Source organism: Oncorhynchus mykiss, chromosome 9 (assembly GCF_057628025.1).
Source record: "Oncorhynchus mykiss isolate SJ-2025 chromosome 9, ASM5762802v1, whole genome shotgun sequence".
Classification (NCBI taxonomy): Eukaryota; Metazoa; Chordata; class Actinopteri; order Salmoniformes; family Salmonidae; genus Oncorhynchus; species Oncorhynchus mykiss.
Window position 1 is genome coordinate 8,242,093 of NC_143030.1, and position 20,379 is coordinate 8,262,471.

General features: G+C 49.0%; 1 protein-coding gene across 1 annotated transcript in view; it reads left to right on the top strand.

Moving 5' to 3' along the window:
- Window positions 1-20,379, top strand: part of dysf (dysferlin, limb girdle muscular dystrophy 2B (autosomal recessive)) — a 154,535-nt gene that overhangs the window by 67,461 nt on the left and 66,695 nt on the right. Inside the window, 5 exon segments of the mRNA XM_090185666.1 lie at window positions 1-99; window positions 3,462-3,635; window positions 3,795-3,882; window positions 9,300-9,377; window positions 19,850-20,031. The exon segment at window positions 1-99 is cut by the window's left edge and continues 44 nt beyond it. Of these exon segments, the coding sequence (XP_090041792.1) occupies window positions 1-99; window positions 3,462-3,635; window positions 3,795-3,882; window positions 9,300-9,377; window positions 19,850-20,031 (621 nt within the window).

A 20,379-nucleotide genomic window follows, 5' to 3' on the forward strand; every position in this document is an offset into this window, starting at 1 on the left:
GCCTGGGTACCAGCCGAGAAGATGTACCATACCAACCGCCGTCGTCGCTGGATACGCCTCAGACGCAGAGACATGCAGAAGATGGAGGCTCTGAAGAAGGTACTTCAAGTATAGACCTACATACCGACCTGGTGTCTTCTTCTGTAGAGATTACACAGAGACGTATAGATTACACAGAGACCGTTTGATACTGGACAGGTCTGTAGAGATTACACAGAGACTGTTAGATACTCGACAGGTCTGTAGAGATTACACAGAGACTGTTAGATACTGGACAGGTAGAGATTACACAGAGACCGTCAGATACTGGACAGGTCTGTAGAGATTACACAGAGACCGTCAGATACTGGACAGGTCTGTAGAGATTACACAGAGACTGTTAGATACTCGACAGGTCTGTAGAGATTACACAGAGACTGTTAGATACTGGACAGGTAGAGATTACACAGAGACTGTTAGATACTGGACAGGTAGAGATTACACAGAGACCGTCAGATACTGGACAGGTAGAGATTACACAGAGACCGGCAGATACTGGACAGGTAGAGATTACACAGAGACTGTCAGATACTGGACAGGTCTGTAGAGATTACACAGAGACCGTCAGATACTGGACAGGTCTGTAGAGATTACACAGAGACTGTTAGATACTGGACAGGTCTGTAGAGATTACACAGAGACCGTCAGATACTGGACAGGTAGAGATTACACAGAGACTGTTAGATACTGGACAGGTCTGTAGAGATTACACAGAGACCGTCAGATACTGGACAGGTAGAGATTACACAGAGACTGTTAGATACTGGACATGTAGAGATTACACAGAGACCGTCAGATACTGGACAGGTAGAGATTACACAGAGACTGTTAGATACTGGACAGGTAGAGATTACACAGAGACCGTCAGATACTGGACAGGTCTGTAGAGATTACACAGAGACTGTTAGATACTGGACAGGTCTGTAGAGATTACACAGAGACCGTCAGATACTGGACAGGTAGAGATTACACAGAGACTGTTAGATACTGGACATGTAGAGATTACACAGAGACCGTCAGATACTGGACAGGTAGAGATTACACAGAGACTGTTAGATACTGGACAGGTAGAGATTACACAGAGACCGTCAGATACTGGACAGGTCTGTAGAGATTACACAGAGACCGTCAGATACTGGACAGGTAGATATTACACATAGACTGTTAGATACTGGACAGATCTGTAGAGATTACACAGAGACTGTTAGATACTGGACAGGTAGAGATTACACAGAGGCTGTTAGATACTGGACAGGTAGAGATTACTTTTGAAATCAAATCAAACTTTGTGAGTTTAAAATTGCTACACACTTTACCCTGAAAAAAAGTCAAAGCAGACAAATAGCAGTAAAAAATGGATATCACTTTTCTGTGATTTTACACACATTTGTCCACAAGGGGGCACTCTGAGTACACAGATCAGAGTAGAGTTGGAACCCACTCTGTTAGTGATGAAACATTCCAACCCCCAAAAATCTCCATCTCTCTTCCCTCTCTTCCTCTCCCCTCTCTTTCCTCCCCTTCCTCTCTTCCCTCTCTCTCCCCCCCCCCTCTATTCCCTCTCTCTTCCTCCCCTTCTCTCTTCCTCCCCCCTCTCTTCCTCCTCTTCTCTTCACTCTCTTCCTCCTCCTCTCCTCTCTTCCTCCCCTTCTCTCTTCCCTTTCTCTTCCTCCCCTCTCTCTTTCCCTCTCTCTTCCTCCCCTTCTCTCTTCCCTCTCTCTCTTCCTCCCCTTCTCTCTTCCCTCTCTTCCTCCCCTTCTCTCTTCCCTCTCTCTCTTCCTCCCCTTCTCTCTTCCTCTCTTCCTCCCCTTCTCTCTTTCCACTCTCTTCTACTCCTCTCTTCTCTTCCCTTTCTCTTCCTCCCCTTCTCTCTTCCCCTCTCTTCCTCCCTTCTCTCTTCCCTCTCTCTTCCTCCCCTTCTCTCTTCCCTCCCCATCTCTCTTCCTCCCCTTCTCTCTTCCCTCTCTCTTCCTCCCCTTCTCTCTTCCTCCCCTTCTCTCTTCCTCTCTCTTCCTCCCCTTCTCTCTTCCCTCTCTCTTCCCCCCCTCTCTCTTCCCTCTCTCTCCCTCCCCCTCTCTCTTCCCCCCTCTCTCCCCTCTCTCTTCCCTCTCTCTTCCTTCTTTCTTCCTCACCCTCTTTCTTCACCTCTCTCTTCTCCCCTCTCTCTCCCTCTCTCTTCCTCCCCCTCTCTTCCTTCTCTCTTCCTCCCTCTCTCTCCCCTCTCTCTTCCTCCCCCTCTCTTCCCTCTCTTCCCTCTCTTCCCTCCTCTTCCGTCTCTCTTCCCACTCTCTTCCCTCTCTCTTCCCTCTCTCTCCCCTCTCTCTTCCTCTCCCTCTCTCTCCCCTCTCTCTTCCTCCCCTTCTCTCTCCCCTCTCTCTCCCCTCTCTCTTCCCCCTCCCTCTCTCTTCCCCCTCCCTCTCTCTTCCCCCTCCCACTCTCTTCCCTCTCTCTTCCCTCTCTCTCCCCCTCTCTCTTCCTCCCCTTCTCTCTCCCCTCTCTCTTCCCCCTCCCACTCTCTTCCCCCTCCCTCTCTCTCTCTCCCCTCTCTCTCCCTCTCTCTCCCCTCTCTCTTCCCTCTCTCTCCCCTCTCTCTCCCCTCTCTCTCCCCTCTCTCTTCCCCCTCTCTCTCTCTCCCCTCTCTCTTCCCTCTCTCTTCCTCCCCCTCTCTCTTCCCTCTCTCTCCCTCCCCCTCTCTCTTCCGTCTCTCTTCCCTCTCTCTTCCTTCTTTCTTCCTCACCCTCTTTCTTCACCTCTCTCTTCTCCCCTCTCTCTTCCCTCTCTCTTCCCTCTCTTCCTCCCCCTCTCTTCCCTCTCTCTTCCTCCCCCTCTCTCTCCCCTCTCTCTTCCTCCCCCTCTCTTCCCTCTCTTCCCTCTCTCTTCCGTCTCTCTTCCCACTCTCTTCCCTCTCTCTTCCCTCTCTCTCCCCTCTCTCTTCCTCTCCCTCTCTCTCCCCTCTCTCTTCCTCCCCTTCTCTCTCCCCTCTCTCTCCCCTCTCTCTTCCCCCTCCCTCTCTCTTCCCCCTCCCTCTCTCTTCCCCCTCCCACTCTCTTCCCTCTCCCTTCCCTCTCTCCCCTCTCTCTTCCTCCCCTTCTCTCTCCCCTCTCTCTCCCCTCTCTCTTCCCCCTCCCTCTCTCTTCCCCCTCCCTCTCTCTCTCTCCCCTCTCTCTCCCCTCTCTCTTCCCTCTCTCTTCCCCCTCCCTCCCTCTCCCTCCCTCTCTCTCCCCTCTCTCTCCCCTCTCTCTTCCCCCTCCCTCTCTCTCCCCTCTCTCTTCCCCCTCCCTCTCTCTCCCCTCTCTCTCCCCTCTCTCTCCCCTCTCTCTTCCCTCTCTCTTCCCTCTCTCTCCCCTCTCTCTTCCTCCCGTTCCCCCTCCCTCTCTCTTCCCTCCCTCCTCCCCCTCCCTCCCTCTCTCTCCCCTCTATAGCAGCGACCAGATGAAGCAGAGAGAGAGGGATGGGAGTACGCATCTCTGTTTGGATGGAGGTTTCATCTTAAACCCCGGAAGACCGACTCATTCAGGAGGAGGAGATGGAGATGTCGTATGGAACCACTGGAGAAGACGGGACCTGCTGCTATCTTCGCCCTGGAGTGTTCACTGGTGAGAGAGTAGAGGGGGATGGTGGGAGGAAGAGAGAAAGACCGATATAGACTTTGGGAAAGAGGAGGGAATAGGTTGAAGAGGGTAGGTTTAAGGATGAAGGTTAAAATATAGAGGGATGAGAGGTGTTTTTTTGAATCTGTTGTTATCTTTCGCCAGGGGAGTGTGACGGAGGATAAGAGTGATGAGAAATCTGTGACGGCGACCTTTGGGGTCAACCGCCCTACCATTTCCTGTCTCTTCCACAGTAAGAAGCAAATATCTAATTCTTTCACTGAGAAGAGAGGGAGAGAGATGGATTGTCAAGGAGAGGGAGAGGGAGAGGGAGCAAGAGTCAAGGAGAGGGAGGGAGGGAGAGAGAGAGCAAGAGTCAAGGAGAGGGAGGGAGAGAGAGGGAGGGAGAGAGGGAGAGAGGGTGAGGGGGAGAGAGAGAGAGGGAGAGGGTGGGAGAGAGGGAGTAGGAGTCAAGGAGAGGGAGAGGCAGCAAGAGTCAAGGAGAGGGAGGGAGGGAGGGAGGGAGAGAGAGGGAGAGATGGGGAAGGTGGAGAGGGAGGGAGAGATGGGGAAGGTGGAGAGGGAGGGAGAGATGGGGAAGGAGGAGAGGGAGGGAGAGATGGGGAAGGTGGAGAGGGAGGGAGAGATGGGGAAGGTGGAGAGGGAGGGAGAGATGGGGAAGGAGGAGAGGGAGGGAGAGATGGGGAAGGAGGAGAGGGAGGGAGAGATGGGGAGGGAGGGAGAGGGAGAGATGGGGAGGGGAAGAGAGAGAGGGAGGGAGAGAGAGTCATAAAAGACAAGATGAAAAGCTGGCCCCTCTTATAAACTAATCTAGAAACATAAATCTGTCTTTGGCTTCATATGAATTCTGCAGTCAAGGGTTTAATATCTAAAATATTATTGATGTATAAAAACCCTACTCATCATTATTTAACATCTGCATCCAACAACTGAAAAGACATTTGTACGACTCTTAACGAAATCTGTCTCCTCATAAACCTGCCAGCTACCCGGTCAGTCTCTATCTCTTACTTTCTCTCTCTCTCTCTCTTTCTTTCTACCTCTTCCCTCCTTTCTCTCTCTCTCTCTCTCTCTCTTTCTTTCTACCTCTTCCCTCCTTTCTCTCTCTCTCTCTCTCTCTTTCTTTCTACCTCTTCCCTCCTTTCTCTCTCTCTCTCTCTCTCTCTCTCTTTCTTTCTACCTCTTCCCTCCTTTCTCTCTCTCTCTCTCTCTCTCTCTTTCTTTCTACCTCTTCCCTCCTTTCTCTATCTCTCTCTCTCTCTCTCTTTCTTTCTACCTCTTCCCTCCTTTCTCTCTCTCTCTCTCTCTCTTTCTTTCTACCTCTTCCCTCCTTTCTCTATCTCTCTCCATCTGTCATCCACCTGTGGTGTATTCTGGGAGAGCTCTGGTTCCAATCAGGCACACCTGTCTCCCCTGGTGACGTCCGTAGCAACAGGTGGCCGCCATGGAAACCTGTAATTGGTTCCAGATATACAGTAACTAGACTGTGACCCTAGAATGACTCTGAAGAGGAGTGTAGGACGAATAGAATAGAGCAGAGGAGAATAGAATGGAATCATTTAATTCAATAGAAAAGGCTTCTAAAGTATGAAGTCAGGTGTCACACTTACCCTGCTACCTTACCCTGCTACCTTACCCTGCTACCTTACCCTGCTACCTTACACTGCTACCTTACACTGCTACCTTACCCTGCTACCTACCCTGCTACCTTACCCTGCTACCTTACCCTGCTACCTACCCTGCAACCTTACCCTGCTACCCTACCCTGCTACCTTACCCTGCTACCTTACACTGCTACCTTACCCTACTACCTTACCCTGCTACCTTACCCTGCTACCTTACCCTGCTACCTTACCCTGCTACCTTACCCTGCTACCTTACACTGCTACCTTACCCTGCTACCTTACCCTGCTACCTTACCGTGCTACCTTACCCTGCTACCTTACACTGCTACCTGACCTGCTACCTTAACCTGCTACCTTACCCTGCTACCTTACACTGCTACCTTACCCTACTACCTTACCCTGCTACCTTACACTGCTACCTTACCCTGCTAGTTTACCCTGCTACCTTACCCTGCTACCTTACCCTGCTACCTTACCCTGCTAGTTTACCCTGCTACCTTACACTACTACCTTACCCTGCTAGTTTACCCTGCTACCTTACCCTGCTACCTTACCCTGCTACCTTACACTACTACCTTACCCTGCTAGTTTACCCTGCTACCTTACCCTGCTACCTTACCCTGCTAGTTTACCCTGCTACCTTACCCTGCTACCTTACACTGCTACCTTACCCTGCTACCTTACCCTGCTACCTTACCCTGCTACCTTACCCTGCTAGCTTACCCTGCTACCTTACCCTGCTATCTACCCTGCTACCTTACCCTGCTACCTACCCTGCTACCTTACACTGCTACCTTACCCTGCTACCTTACCCTGCTACCTTACCCTGCTGCCTTACCCTGCTGCCTTACCCTGCTAGCTTACCCTGCTGCCTTACCCTGCTACCTTACCCTGCTGCCTTACCCTGCTACCTTACCCTGCTGCCTTACCCTTCTACCTTACCCTGCTACCTTACCCTGCTACCTTACCCTGCTACCTGACCTGCTACCTTAACCTGCTACTTTACCCTGCTACCTTACCCTGCTGACTTACCCTGCTACCTTACCCTGCTACCTTACCCTGCTAGTTTACCCTGCTACCTTACACTACTACCTTACCCTGCTAGTTTACCCTGCTACCTTACCCTGCTACCTTACCCTGCTACCTTACACTACTACCTTACCCTGCTAGTTTACCCTGCTACCTTACCCTGCTACCTTACCCTGCTACCTTACCCTGCTAGTTTACCCTGCTACCTTACCCTGCTACCTTACACTGCTACCTTACCCTGCTACCTTACCCTGCTACCTTACCCTGCTACCTTACCCTGCTACCTTACCCTGCTACCTTACCCTGCTAGCTTACCCTGCTACCTTACCCTGCTATCTACCCTGCTACCTTACCCTGCTACCTACCCTGCTACCTTACACTGCTACCTTACCCTGCTACCTTACCCTGCTACCTTACCCTGCTGCCTTACCCTGCTGCCTTACCCTGCTACCTTACCCTGCTGCCTTACCCTGCTACCTTACCCTGCTGCCTTACCCTGCTACCTTACCCTGCTGCCTTACCCTGCTACCTTACCCTGCTACCTTACCCTGCTACCTTACCCTGCTACCTGACCTGCTACCTTAACCTGCTACCTTACCCTGCTACCTTACCCTGCTACCTTAACCTGCTACCTTACACTGCTACCTTACCCTGCTACCTTACCCTGCTACCTTACCCTGCTACCTTACACTGCTACCTTACCCTGCTACCTTACCCTGCTACCTTACCCTGCTACCTTACACTGCTACCTTACCCTGCTACCTTACCCTGCTACCTTACCCTGCTACCTTACCCTGCTACCTGACCTGCTACCTTAACCTGCTACCTTACCCTGCTACCTTACCCTACTAGCTTACCCTGCTAACTTACCCTGCTACCTTACCCTGCTACCTGACCTGCTACCTTACCCTGCTACCTACCCTGCTACCTTACACTGCTACCTTACCCTGCTACCTTACCCTGCTACCTTACCCTGCTGCCTTACCCTGCTACCGTACCCTGCTAGCTTACCCTGCTGCCTTACCCTGCTACCTTACCCTGCTGCCTTACCCTGCTACCTTACCCTGCTGCCTTACCCTGCTACCTTACCCTGCTACCTTACCCTGCTACCTTACCCTGCTACCTGACCTGCTACCTTAACCTGCTACCTTACCCTGCTACCTTACCCTGCTGCCTTACCCTGCTACCTTACCCTGCTACCTTACCCTGCTACCTTACCCTGCTACCTTACCCTGCTACCTTACCCTGCTACCTTACACTGCTACCTTACCCTGCTACCTTACCCTGCTACCTTACCCTGCTACCTTACCCTGCTACCTTACACTGCTACCTTACCCTGCTACCTTACCCTGCTACCTTACCCTGCTACCTTACCCTGCTACCTTACACTGCTACCTTACCCTGCTACCTTACCCTGCTACCTTACCCTGCTACCTTACCCTGCTACCTGACCTGCTACCTGACCTGCTACCTTAACCTGCTACCTTACCCTGCTACCTTACCCTGCTGAATTACCCTGCTAGCTTACACTGCTAGCTTACACTGCTACCTTACCCTGCTACCTTACCCTTTTAGCTTACCCTGCTACCTTACCCTGCTACCTTACCCTGCTACCTACCCTGCTACCTTACCCTGCTACCCTACCCTGCTACCTTACCCTGCTACCTACCCTGCTACCTTACCCTGCTACCTACCCTGCTACTTTACCCTGCTACCCTACCCTGCTACCTTACCCTGCTACCTACCCTGCTACCTTACCCTGCTACCTACCCTGCAACCTTACCCTGCTACCCTACCCTGCTACCTTACCCTGCTACCTACCCTGCTACCTTACCCTGCTACCTACCCTGCTACCTTACCCTGCTACCTACCCTGCTACCTTACCCTGCTACCTACCCTGCTACTTTACCCTGCTACCCTACCCTGCTACCTTACCCTGCTACCTACCCTGCTACCTTACCCTGCTACCTACCCTGCTACCTTACCCTGCTACCTGACCCTGCTACCTACCCTGCTGCCCTACCCTACTACCGTACCCTGCTAGCTTACCCTGCTACCTTAACCTGCTACCTTACTCTGCTACCTTACCCTGCTACCTTACCCTGCTACCTTACCCTGCTAGCTTACCCTGCTACCTTACCCTGCTACCTTACCCTGCTACCTTACCCTGCTACCTTACCCTGCTACCTTACCCTGGAACCTTACCCTGCTAGCTTACCCTGCCACCTTACTCTGCTACCTTACCTTTCTACCTACCCTGCTACCTTACCCTAATACCTTACCTGCTACCTTACCTGCTACCCTACCCTGCTACCTTACCCTGCCACCTTACCCTTCTACCTTACCCTAATACCTTACACTGCTACCTGACCTGCTACCTGACCTTTTACCCTACCCTGCTACCTTACCCTGTTACCTTACCCCCCCCCCCCCACCCTGTCAATGGTCTTTACCCTGCATCCACCCCAGTAGACATGCTGTTCCCTCTATTGTCACCGTCCCCCCCCCCCCCCACCCTGTCAATGGTCTTTACCCTGCCTCCCCGCCTCCACCCCAGTAGACATGCTGTTCCCTCTATGGTCACCCCCCCCTCTACCTCCACCCCAGTAGACATGCTGTTCCCTCTATGGTCACCCCCCCCCTCCCCCCTCTACCTCCACCCCAGTAGACATGCTGTTCCCTCTATGGTCACCCCCCCCCCTCCCCTCCCAGTAGACCTGCTGTTCCCTCTAAGGTCCCCCCCCCCCCTCTACCTCCACCCCAGTAGACATGCTCATGTATTTAATAATCACAGTAGTTATGATGTTCTGTCTATAGTGCTATTATATTATTGGTTATTGTCATTATTTTTTATGTCACTTAGTCCTGCATGTTGGAGCTCGATACCTATGATTTCCCACTGTACACTGTACACCTGTAACCCTGAACTTGTGACTCTCACCCCTCTTTCTCTCTATATATGACGCTAAGGTGTGTGTGTGTGTGTGTGTTTCAGGTGGGACTCGCTACCACCTGCGCTGTTACCTGTACCAAGCCAGAGAGCTGCTAGCCATGGACAAAGACAGCTTCTCAGGTAATCTGGTTACTAAACTAACAACTCTGATATGGCTTCCTCTCTCCTCTCTGTAACTGAAACTTTTGTTGTGCTACTCAGAACTGTGGAATGAGGCAAGTGTGTTCTTAAAAACCTAATGGCATCCTATTAAACTGGTTGAACCCTAGAGGGCCTCATATTAAACTGGTTGAACCCTAGATGGCATCGTATTAAACTGGTTGATCCCTAGATGGCCTCATATTAAACTGGTTGAACCCTAGATGGCCTCATATTAAACTGGTTGAACCCTAGATGGCCTCATATTAAACTGGTTGAACCCTAGATGGCCTCATATTAAACTGGTTGAACCCTAGATGGTGTCATATTAAACTGGTTGAACCCTAGATTGTGTCATATTAAACTGGTTAAACCCTAGATGACGTCATATTAAACTGGTTGAACCCTAGATGGTGTCATATTAAACTGGTTGAACCCTAGATTGTGTCATATTAAACTGGTTGAACCCTAGATGGCCTCATATTAAACTGGTTGAACCCTAGATGGCCTCATATTAAACTGGTTGAACCCTAGATGGCCTCATATTAAACTGGTTGAACCCTAGATGGCCTCATATTAAACTGGTTGAACCCTAGATGGTGTCATATTAAACTGGTTGAACCCTAGATTGTGTCATATTAAACTGGTTAAACCCTAGATGACGTCATATTAAACTGGTTGAACCCTAGATGGTGTCATATTAAACTGGTTGAACCCTAGATTGTGTCATATTAAACTGGTTGAACCCTAGATGGCCTCATATTAAACTGGTTGAACCCTAGATGGTGACATATTAAACTGGTTGAACCCTAGATGGTGTCATATTAAACTGGTTGAACCCTAGATGGCTTCATATTAAACTGGTTGAACCCTAGATGGTGTCATATTAAACTGGTTGAACCCTAGATGGCTTCATATTAAACTGGTTGAACCGTAGATGGTGTCATATTAAACTGGTTGAACCCTAGATGGCCTCATATTTAACTGGTTGAATGTACACACGTCTGCTGGGAACCACTCAGACCTGTCTGCCACATACCTCCTAACCCCGGTTCCATCCCTTGTCAAATCCTACTTCTGTTCCATCCCTTGCCAAAGTGCGTCCCTTCCGTGGGAGAGTCAGAGACAGACATGAGTTGGTAGGGAACACATTGAGAATCTTTATGAACCCAGCGATGAGGTCCCAGCAGTGAGGTCCCGGAGGAGAGGTCCCGGAGGAGAGGTCCCGGAGGAGAGGTCCCAGAGGAGAGGTCCCAGAGGAGAGGTCCCAGAGGAGAGGTCCCGGAGGAGAGGTCCCGGAGGAGAGGTCCCGGAGGAGAGGTCCCGGAGGAGAGGTCCCGGAGGAGAGGTCCCAGAGGAGAGGTCCCAGAGGAGAGGTCCCAGAGGAGAGATCCCAGACAGATATTAATGAAAGAGTACAAAAATATAGATCATTAAAAAAATAGAACATTAATTGAAATAGATTCACATCAGCGCGGGTTGGAAAAAACTGAGAGAAATAGGGAAGAAAGAAAGAAACATTTAGAGGTATAGTTGAGTGAGACAGAGAAGGAGAATGAAAGAAAGAGATTGAGAGGGGGAGAGAAAGAGGGAGAGAGAGAGAGACAGAGAGAAAGAGAGAAAGAGAGAAAGAGGGAGAGAGAGAGAGAGAGGGAGAGACAGAGACAGAGGCAGAGAGACAGAGAGAGAGAGACAGAGAGAGAGAGACAGAGAGAGAGAGAGAGAGAGAGACAGAGAGACAGAGATTGAGAGGGGGAGAGAGAGAGAGAGAGAGAGAGAGACAGAGATAATATTGTTTTTCTTCTTTAAGTGCAGATCGTGGAAACTATAGCTACTGTGTGTGTGTGTGTGTGTGTGTGTGTGTGTGTGTTCGTGAAACTTAACTAGGGGTGATTGAATCCAACGCTGTAGTGATTTATAATTCTGCTCTGAGATCCAGATTCTCTCTCTCGCTCACACGCACACACACACACACACACACACACACACACACACACACACACACACACACACACACACACACACACACACCAGCCTTCGTAACGGCCCAGATGAGTTGATGGATGGGGTAGATTATGTATCAAGCAGTCTTACTGTGTGTCAGGCTCTTTCAGCCCTGCAGATAGATTAAACACAATCAAAGGATTTCACTTCAAGGGCCTCCTCTCTCTCCATCTCTCTTTCTTTCTCTCTCTCTCCCCCCCCTCTCTCTCTCTCTCTCTCCCTATCCCTCTCTCTCTTTTACTTTCCACTCTCTCTCTCCCCCTTTCATCTCTCTTTCTTTCCCTCTCCCCTATCTCCCTCTCCCCTTTCTCGCTCTCCCTCCCCCCCTCTCTTTCCCCCACCTCCCCCCTCTCTCGCTTTCCCTATTTCGCTTTCCTTCCCTCTCTCTCTCTCCATCTCTCTTCCCCCTCTCTCTCTCCCTCTCTCTTCCCACTCTCTCTCTCTTTCTTTCTCTCTCTCTCCCTATTTCTCTCTCCCCCTCTCTCTTCCCACCTCTCTCTATCTCCCCTCTTTGTCCAACTGAACCCTGTGTTTAGAGGGTGACTACCCCCTCCAGTTATTCCCCTCTCCCCTCGTTTTTTGGGGCTCCTGTACCCAGTCCTTACCCCTTCCCTAATTCCCAAATCTGGGAGTGTTTATTTACCCACTGATTCCCGATGTGGCCCTGACTGACTGTGTGTGCAAGCCTGCACGTGCGCGGCTTTGTGCGTGTGTTGTTATTGCCCCCCCCCCCCCCCCCCTTTGTGAGAAGCCAAGTAATTTCTTATATAGTCCGGGGGGAGGCCCCCCGAGCGAGACGATGGAGGGACATCAACGACTTCGGAATGCTGAAAAGCCTGGAGCGACAGTCTCGGAAGTTTATTATTCCAAGCCACGTAAAGACCCTCTGAGAGGAACGTTTCAGTCTGGGAGAAAGAAAAAAAACAGAAGCAGTCCCAGCCTTGATTAACCTCAACCCTGTATAGAGTTTCAAAGCTACCAGTAATTTTGTCAAAGCTTCCGGAATCTTCCGGAATTTCGATCATTTAATACGTAATCGATGGCAATCTATAAAAACTTTGACAATACCATTATTTTTGTTTAAATTCACATGTAGAATTCATTTGTTATATCTGTGTCCATATTGTCTGAGTTTCTAGTAAAAAAAAAAGACCGCATGGTTCAAGAGAAAACAGCCCCCTCCCCCTTTTATAAAATAGAAAATCTAATCAACTATGGCAATTTCAATTAACCAAGCAACTCTTCCAACTGTTGACTTTCGTCACAACTGCCACCAAACATTTACAACAAAGACATTGACAAATAGAAGTGTGTAAATAAAATCGGAATAATATTTCATGCCGAAACCCTCAAATTAAACACCATCAAGTTGATAGTTTATATTTAGGGTAATATTTTACAGATTTTTTTTTTTTTTTTGTGACCTCAGAAAAGCTTCAGTTCGTCGAGTCATGGGCTCTACAAGGTGTCAAGCGTTCCACAGGGATGCTGGCCCATGTTGTGATTCCAATGCTTCCCACAGTTGTGTCAAGTTGGCTGGATGTCCTTTGGGGTGGTGGACCGTTCATGATACCTACGGGAAACTGTTGAGTGTGGAAAACCCAGCAGCGTTGCAGTTCTTGGCAAACCGGTACGCCTGACACCTATTACCATACCTCGTTCAAAGGAACTTAAATATTTTGTCTTGCCCATTCCCCCTCTGAATGGCACACATACACAATCCATGTCTCAATTGTCTCAAGGCTTAAAAATCCTTCTTTAACCACCTGTCTCCTCCCCTTCATCTACACTGATTGAAGTGGATTTAACAGGTGACATCAATAAGGGATCATATCTTTCACCTGGATTCACCTGGTCAGTCGATGTCATGGAAACAGCAGGTGTTCTTAATGTTTTGTACACTCAGTGTGACGTGTTTTAACGACTGAAACGGCTTTTCAGAATCTCTGTCTGTGTCACAAATGGCTCCTTATTCCCTATATAATGAACCAGGACCCTATGAGCCCTGGTCTAAAAGTAGTGCACTATGTAGGGAATAGGGTTCTGGTCCAAAGTAGCGCACTATATAGGGAATAGGGTTCTGGTCTAAAGTAGTGCACTATATAGGGAATAGGGTGCCAGCCCTGGTCTAAAGTAGTGCACTATATAGGGAATAGGGCCCTGGTCTAAAGTAGTGCACTTTATAGGGAATAGGGTACCAGCCCTGGTCTAACGTAGTGCACTATATAGGGAATAGGGTGCCAGTCCTGGTCTAAAGTAGTGCACTATATAGGGAATAGGGTGCCAGCCCTGGTCTAAAGTAGTGCACTATATAGGGAATAGGGCCCTGGTCTAAAGTAGTGCACTATATAGGGAATAGGGCCCTGGTCTAAAGTAGTGCACTTTATAGGGAATAGGGTACCAGCCCTGGTCTAACGTAGTGCACTATATAGGGAATAGGGTGCCAGTCCTGGTCTAAAGTAGTGCACTTTATAGGGAATAGGGTACCAGCCCTGGTCTAACGTAGTGCACTATATAGGGAATAGGGTGCCAGCCCTGGTCTAATGTAGTGCCCTATATAGGGAATAGGGCCCTGGTCTAGGTAGTGCACTATATAGGGAATAGGGTGCCCAATGATTTGTCTATTTTAACATGTGACAGGGCCAGACTGCTGTGATAATATGACGTACACAAAAGGGCCACTAGATATCTTGTGATAAATTACATAATATTCTGGTAGTTTAAATGATAAACTGAAAGTTTAAGAAGTTATAAGGTGCATTCGGTGAGTACCCAGACCAATTTACTTTGTCCACACATTGTTACATTACAGCCTTATTCTAAAATGTATTAAATTGTTTTCAATCTACACCTACATCTACACATCAATCTACACACACTACCCCATAATGACATCACAATACCCCATAATGACATCACAATACCCCATAATGACATCACAATACCCCATAATGACATCACAATACCCCATAATGACATCACCATACCCCATAATGACATCACAATACCCCATAATGACATCACAATACCCCATAATGACATCACAATACCCCATAATGACATCACAATACCCCATAATGACATCACAATACCCCATAATGACATCACAATACCCCATAATGACATCACAATACCCCATAATGACACCACAATACCCCATAATGACATCACAATACCCCATAATGACATCACAATACCCCATAATGACAAAGCAAAAACAGTATTTTTGTAAAAAATAAAAAAATAAAATGAAAATAAAATGAAAACTGAAAGATCACATTTCCATAAGTATTCAGACCCTTTACTCAGTACTTTGTTGAAACACCTTTGGCAGCGATTACATCCTAGAGTCTTCTTGGGTATGAGGCTACAAGCTTGGCACACCTGTATTTGGGGAGTTTCTCCCATTTCTTCTCTGCAGATCCTCTCAAGCTCTGTCAGGTTGGATGGGGAGCGTCGCTGCACAGCTATTTTCAGGTCTCCAGAGATGTTCGATCTGGGTCAAGTCCGGGATCTCTCTGGACCGCTCAAGACATTCAGAGACTTATCCTGAAGCCACTCCTTCATTGTTTTGGCCTTTTGGAAGGTGAACCTTCGCCCCACTGTGAGGTCCTGAGTGCTCTGGAACAGGTTATTCAACAAGGATCTCTCTGTACTTTGCTTAGTTCATCTTTGCCTCGATCCTGACTAGTCTCCCAGTCCCTGCTGCTGAAAAACATCCCCACAGCACGATGCTGCCACCACCATGCTTCACCGTAGGGACGGTGCCAGGTTTCCTCCACACGTGACGCTTGTCCTTCTGGAAGATTCTCCCATCGCCACAGAAGAACTCTGCGGCTCTGTCAGATTAACCTTTTGTTTCTTGGTCACCTCCCTGACCAAGGCTCTTCTCCCCTAATTGCTCAGTTTGGCCGGGCGGCCAGCTCTAGGAAGAGTCTTGGTGGTTCCACACTTCTTCCATTAAAGAGTGATGGAGGCCACTGTGTTCTTGGGGACCTTCAATGCTGCAGAATTTTTTGTGTACCCTTCCACAGATCTGTGCCACGACACAATCCTGTCTCTGAGCTCTACGGACAATTCTTTCGACCTCATGGCTTAGTTTTTGCTCTGACATGCACTGTCAACTGTGGGACCTTATATAGACAGGTGTGTGCCTTTCCAAATCATGTCCAATCAATTGAATTTACCACAGGTGGACTCCAATCAAGTTGTAGAAACATCTCAAGGATGATCAATGGAAACAGGATGCACCTGAGATCAATTTCAGAGTCTCATAGCAAAGGGTCTAAATACTTATGATAAGATATATATATATTTTAATACATTTGCAAATATATTTTTTTTTATTTTTTTTATTTGACCTTGTGTGTAGATTGATGAATATTTTTATATATTTAATTAACTTTTAGAATAAGGCTGTAACGTAACAAAATGTGTAAAATGGTAAGCGGTCTGAAAACCTTCCGAATGCTGTGTATCCTCCCTTTAAAACCCTGCATCCTCCCTTTAAAACCCTTTATCCTCCCTTTAAAACCCTGCACTGCATCCTCCCTTTAAAACCCTGTATCCTCCCTTTAAAACCCTGCATCCTCCCTTTAAAACCCTTTATCCTCCCTTTAAAACCCTGCACTGCATCCTCCCTTTAAAACCCTGTATCCTCCCTTTAAAACCCTGTATCCTCCCTTTAAAACCCTGCATCCTCCCTTTAAAACCCTGCATCCTCCCTTTAAAACCCTTTATCCTCCCTTTAAAACCCTGCACTGCATCCTCCCTTTAAAACCCTGTATCCTCCCTTTAAAACCCTGTATCCTCCCTTTAAAACCCTGTATCCTCCCTTTAAAACCCTGTATCCTCCCTTTAAAACCCTTTATCCTCCCTTTAAAACCCTGCACTGCATCCTCCCTTTAAAACCCTGTATCCTCCCTTTAAAACCCTGTATCCTCCCTTTAAAACCCTGTATCCTCCCTTTAAAACCCTTTATCCTCCCTTTAAAACCCTGTATCCTCCCTTTAAAACCCTTTATCCTCCCTTTAAAACCCTGTATCCTCCCTTTAAAACCCTTTATCCTCCCTTTAAAACCCTTTATCCTCCCTTTAAAACCCTGTATCCTCCCTTTAAAACCCTTTATCCTCCCTTTAAAACCCTGCACTGTATTCTCCCTTTAAAACCCTGTATCCTCCCTTTAAAACCCTTTATCCTCCCTTTAAAACCCTGCACTGTATTCTCCCTTTAAAACCCTGTACTGTATTCTCCCTTTAAAACCCTGTACTGTATCCTCCCTTTAAAACCCTGTATCCTCCCTTTAAAACCCTGTATCCTCCCTTTAAAACCCTTTATCCTCCCTTTAAAACCCTGCACTGTATTCTCCCTTTAAAACCCTGTATCCTCCCTTTAAAACCCTTTATCCTCCCTTTAAAACCCTGCACTGTATTCTCCCTTTAAAACCCTGCACTGTATTCTCCCTTTAAAACCCTGTACTGTATCCTCCCTTTAAAACCCTGTATCCTCCCTTTAAAACCCTGTATCCTCCCTTTAAAACCCTGCATCCTCCCTTTAAAACCCTGCATCCTCCCTTTAAAACCCTGTATCCTCCCTTTAAAACCCTGCATCCTCCCTTTAAAACCCTGCATCCTCCCTTTAAAACCCTGTATCCTCCCTTTAAAACCCTGTATCCTCCCTTTAAAACCCTGTATCCTCCCTTTAAAACCCTGTATCCTCCCTTTAAAACCCTGTATCCTCCCTTTAAAACCCTGCACCCTCCCTTTAAAACCCTGCATCCTCCCTTTAAAACCCTGTATCCTCCCTTTAAAACCCTGCATCCTCCCTTTAAAACCCTGTATCCTCCCTTTAAAACCCTGTATCCTCCCTTTAAAACCCTGCATCCTCCCTTTTAAACCCTGTATCCTCCCTTTAAAACCCTGTATCCTCCCTTTTAAACCCTGTACACACACACAGACAGCAGATGGAAGGTTGATGTGTGTTTACCATGAGGTTAGATGGTGTGTGTTTACCATGAGGTTAGATGGTGTGTGTTTACCATGAGGTTAGATGGTGTGTGTTTACCATGAGGTTAGATGGTGTGTGTTTACCATGAGGTTAGATGGTGTGTGGTTACCATGAGGTTAGATGGTGTGTGTTTACCATGAGGTTAGATGGTGTGTGTTTACCATGAGGTTAGATGGTGTGTGTTTACCATGAGGTTAGATGGTGTGTGTTTACCATGAGGTTAGATGGTGTGTGTGTGTGTTTGCCATGAGGTTAGATGGTGTGTGTGTGTGTTTGCCATGAGGTTAGATGGTGTGTGTTTGTGTTTGCCATGAGGTTAGATGGTGTGTGTTTGCCATGAGGTTAGATGGTGTGTGTGTGTGTGTTTGCCATGAGGTTAGATGGTGTGTGTTTGTGTTTGCCATGAGGTTAGATGGTGTGTGTGTGTGTTTGCCATGAGGTTAGATGGTTGGTGTGTTTGTGTTTGCCATGAGGTTAGATGGTGTGTGTGTGTGTGTTTGCCATGCGGTTAGATGGTTGGTGTGTGTGTGTTTGCCATGAGGTTAGATGGTGTGTGTTTGTGTTTGCCATGAGGTTAGATGGTGTGTGTGTGTGTTTGCCATGAGGTTAGATGGTGTGTGTGTGTGTATTTGCCATGAGGTTAGATGGTGTGTGTGTGTGTGTTTGCCATGAGGTTAGATGGTGTGTGTGTGTGTGTTGGCCATGAGGTTAGATGGTGTGTGTGTGTGTTTGCCATGAGGTTAGATGGTGTGTGTGTGTGTGTTTGCCATGAGGTTAGATGGTTGGTGTGTCTTTGTTTCTAGGTTTTCTACAGGCCATCAGTTCAGAAAGACGATGTTTCCTAAAACATCTAGGTTTTCTACAGAGCCGTACATCTCTCTTTACAACCCCTCCTCCCCCTCTCCTCCCCCCCTCCTCCCCCTCTCCTCCCCCTCTCCTCCCCCCTCCTCCCCCTCTCCTCCAGAGCCCGACATTCATTGAAACAAGTAGAACCTAAAACCTAAAATAGTTACTCTGCTGTCTCCAGGAGAAGAGGCAGGAGGAGAACCCTTTGAAGAACCGTAATTTGGTTCTAGGTTAGAACCCTTTTGGGTTCCATGCAGAACCCTTTCCACAGAGGGTACTACATGTCCTATGGGGACAGCCAAAGAACCCTCCATTCTAAGAGTCTATACCGTAATGTCCTTCCTCCACCACTCCCTGAATCCAACCTGGTTTAAACACCTCCCTCTTTCTCTCCCTCTCTCTCTCTCTCTCTCTCTCTCTCTCCCCCCCCCCCCTCCCCCTCTCTCTCTCTCTCTCCCCCTCTCTCTCCCTCCCTCTCTCCCCCTCCCCCCCTCTCTCCCTCCCTCTCTCCCCCTCCCCCCCTCTCTCCCTCCCTCTCCCCCTCCCCCCCTCTCTCTCCCTCCCTCTCTCCCCCTCCCCCCCTCTCTCCCTCCCTCTCTCCCCCTCCCCCCCTCTCTCCCTACCTCTCTCCCCCTCCCCCCCTCTCTCTCTCTCCCCCTCCCCCCCTCTCTCTCTCTCCCCCTCCCCCCCTCTCTCTCTCCCCCTCCCCCCCTCTCTCTCTCCTTCACTCTCTCCCTCCCCCTCTCTCTCCTTCTCTCTCTCCCCTTCTCTCTCTCCCCCCCTCTCTCCCCCTCTCTCTCCCGCTCTCTCCCTCTCTTTCCCGCTCTCTCCCTTTCTCTCTTTCTCTCACTCTCCCTCTCTCCCTCCCCTCCCTCCCTCTCTCTCCTTCTCTCTCCCTGCTCTCCCTCTCTCTCCTTCTCTCTCCCTGCTCTCCCTCTCTACCTCCCTACTCTCTCGCTCTACCTCCCTCCCCTCTCCCTCTCTCCCTGCTCTCCCTCTCTACCTCCCTACTCTCCCTCTACCTCCCTACTCTTTCTCTCTCTCTACCTCCCTCCCCTCTCTCTCTCTACCTCGCTCCCCTCTCTCTCTCTCCCTGCTCTCCCTCTCTACCTCCCTACTCTCCCTCTCTACCTCCCTACTCTCTCTCTCTCTACCTCCCTCCCTCTCACTCTCCCTACTCTCTCTCTCTACCTCCCTCCCCTCTCTCTCTCTCCCTACTCTCTCTCTACCTCCCTACTCTCCCTCTCTCTCTCCCTACTCTCTCTCTACCTCCCTACTCTCCCTCCCTACCTCCCTACTCTCTCTCTACCTCCCTCCCCTCTCTCTCTCCCTACTCTCTCTCTACCTCCCTCCCCTCTCTCTCTCCCTACTCTCTCTCTACCTCCCTCCCCTCTCTCTCTCCCTACTCTCTCTCTACCTCCCTCCCCTCTCTCTCTCTCCCTACCTCCCTACTCTCTCTCTACCTCCCTCCCCTCTCTCTCTCTCTACCTCCCTCCCCTCTCTCTCTCTCCCTACTCTCTCTCTACCTCCCTCCCCTCTCTCTCTCCCTACTCTCTCTCTACCTCCCTCCTCTCTCTCTCTCTCCCCCTCTCCTCCAGATTCCTATGCCATAGTTTCATTCCTCCACCAGAGCCAGAAGACTGTGACTGTGCGTAACACGTTGAACCCCACCTGGGACCAGACACTCATCTTCTACGAGGTGGAGGTGTTTGGAGATGCTGATGTGACAGAGAGAAGCCCTCCTAACGTCGTGGTGGAGCTGTACGATCAGGATACATATGTGAGTCCGTCAATATTCATGAATTGACCAATATTTAATTCAAGCGAGCAAGTAAGTAGGCAGACAAGAAAACAGGCAGGTAAGCAGGCAGACAAGAAAACAGGCAGATAAGTAGGCAGGCAAGCAAACAGGCAGGTAAGCAGGCAGACAAGCAAGCAGGCAGGTAAGCAGGCAGACAAGCAAACAGGCAGGTAAGCAGGCAGACAATAAAACAGGCAGGTAAGTAGATTGACAAGCACACAGGCAGGCAACCAGGCAGGTAAATAGGCAGGCAGGCAACCAGGCAGGTAAGTAGTCAGGCAGGTAAATAGACAGGCAGGCAACCAGGCAGGTAAGTAGTCAGGCAGG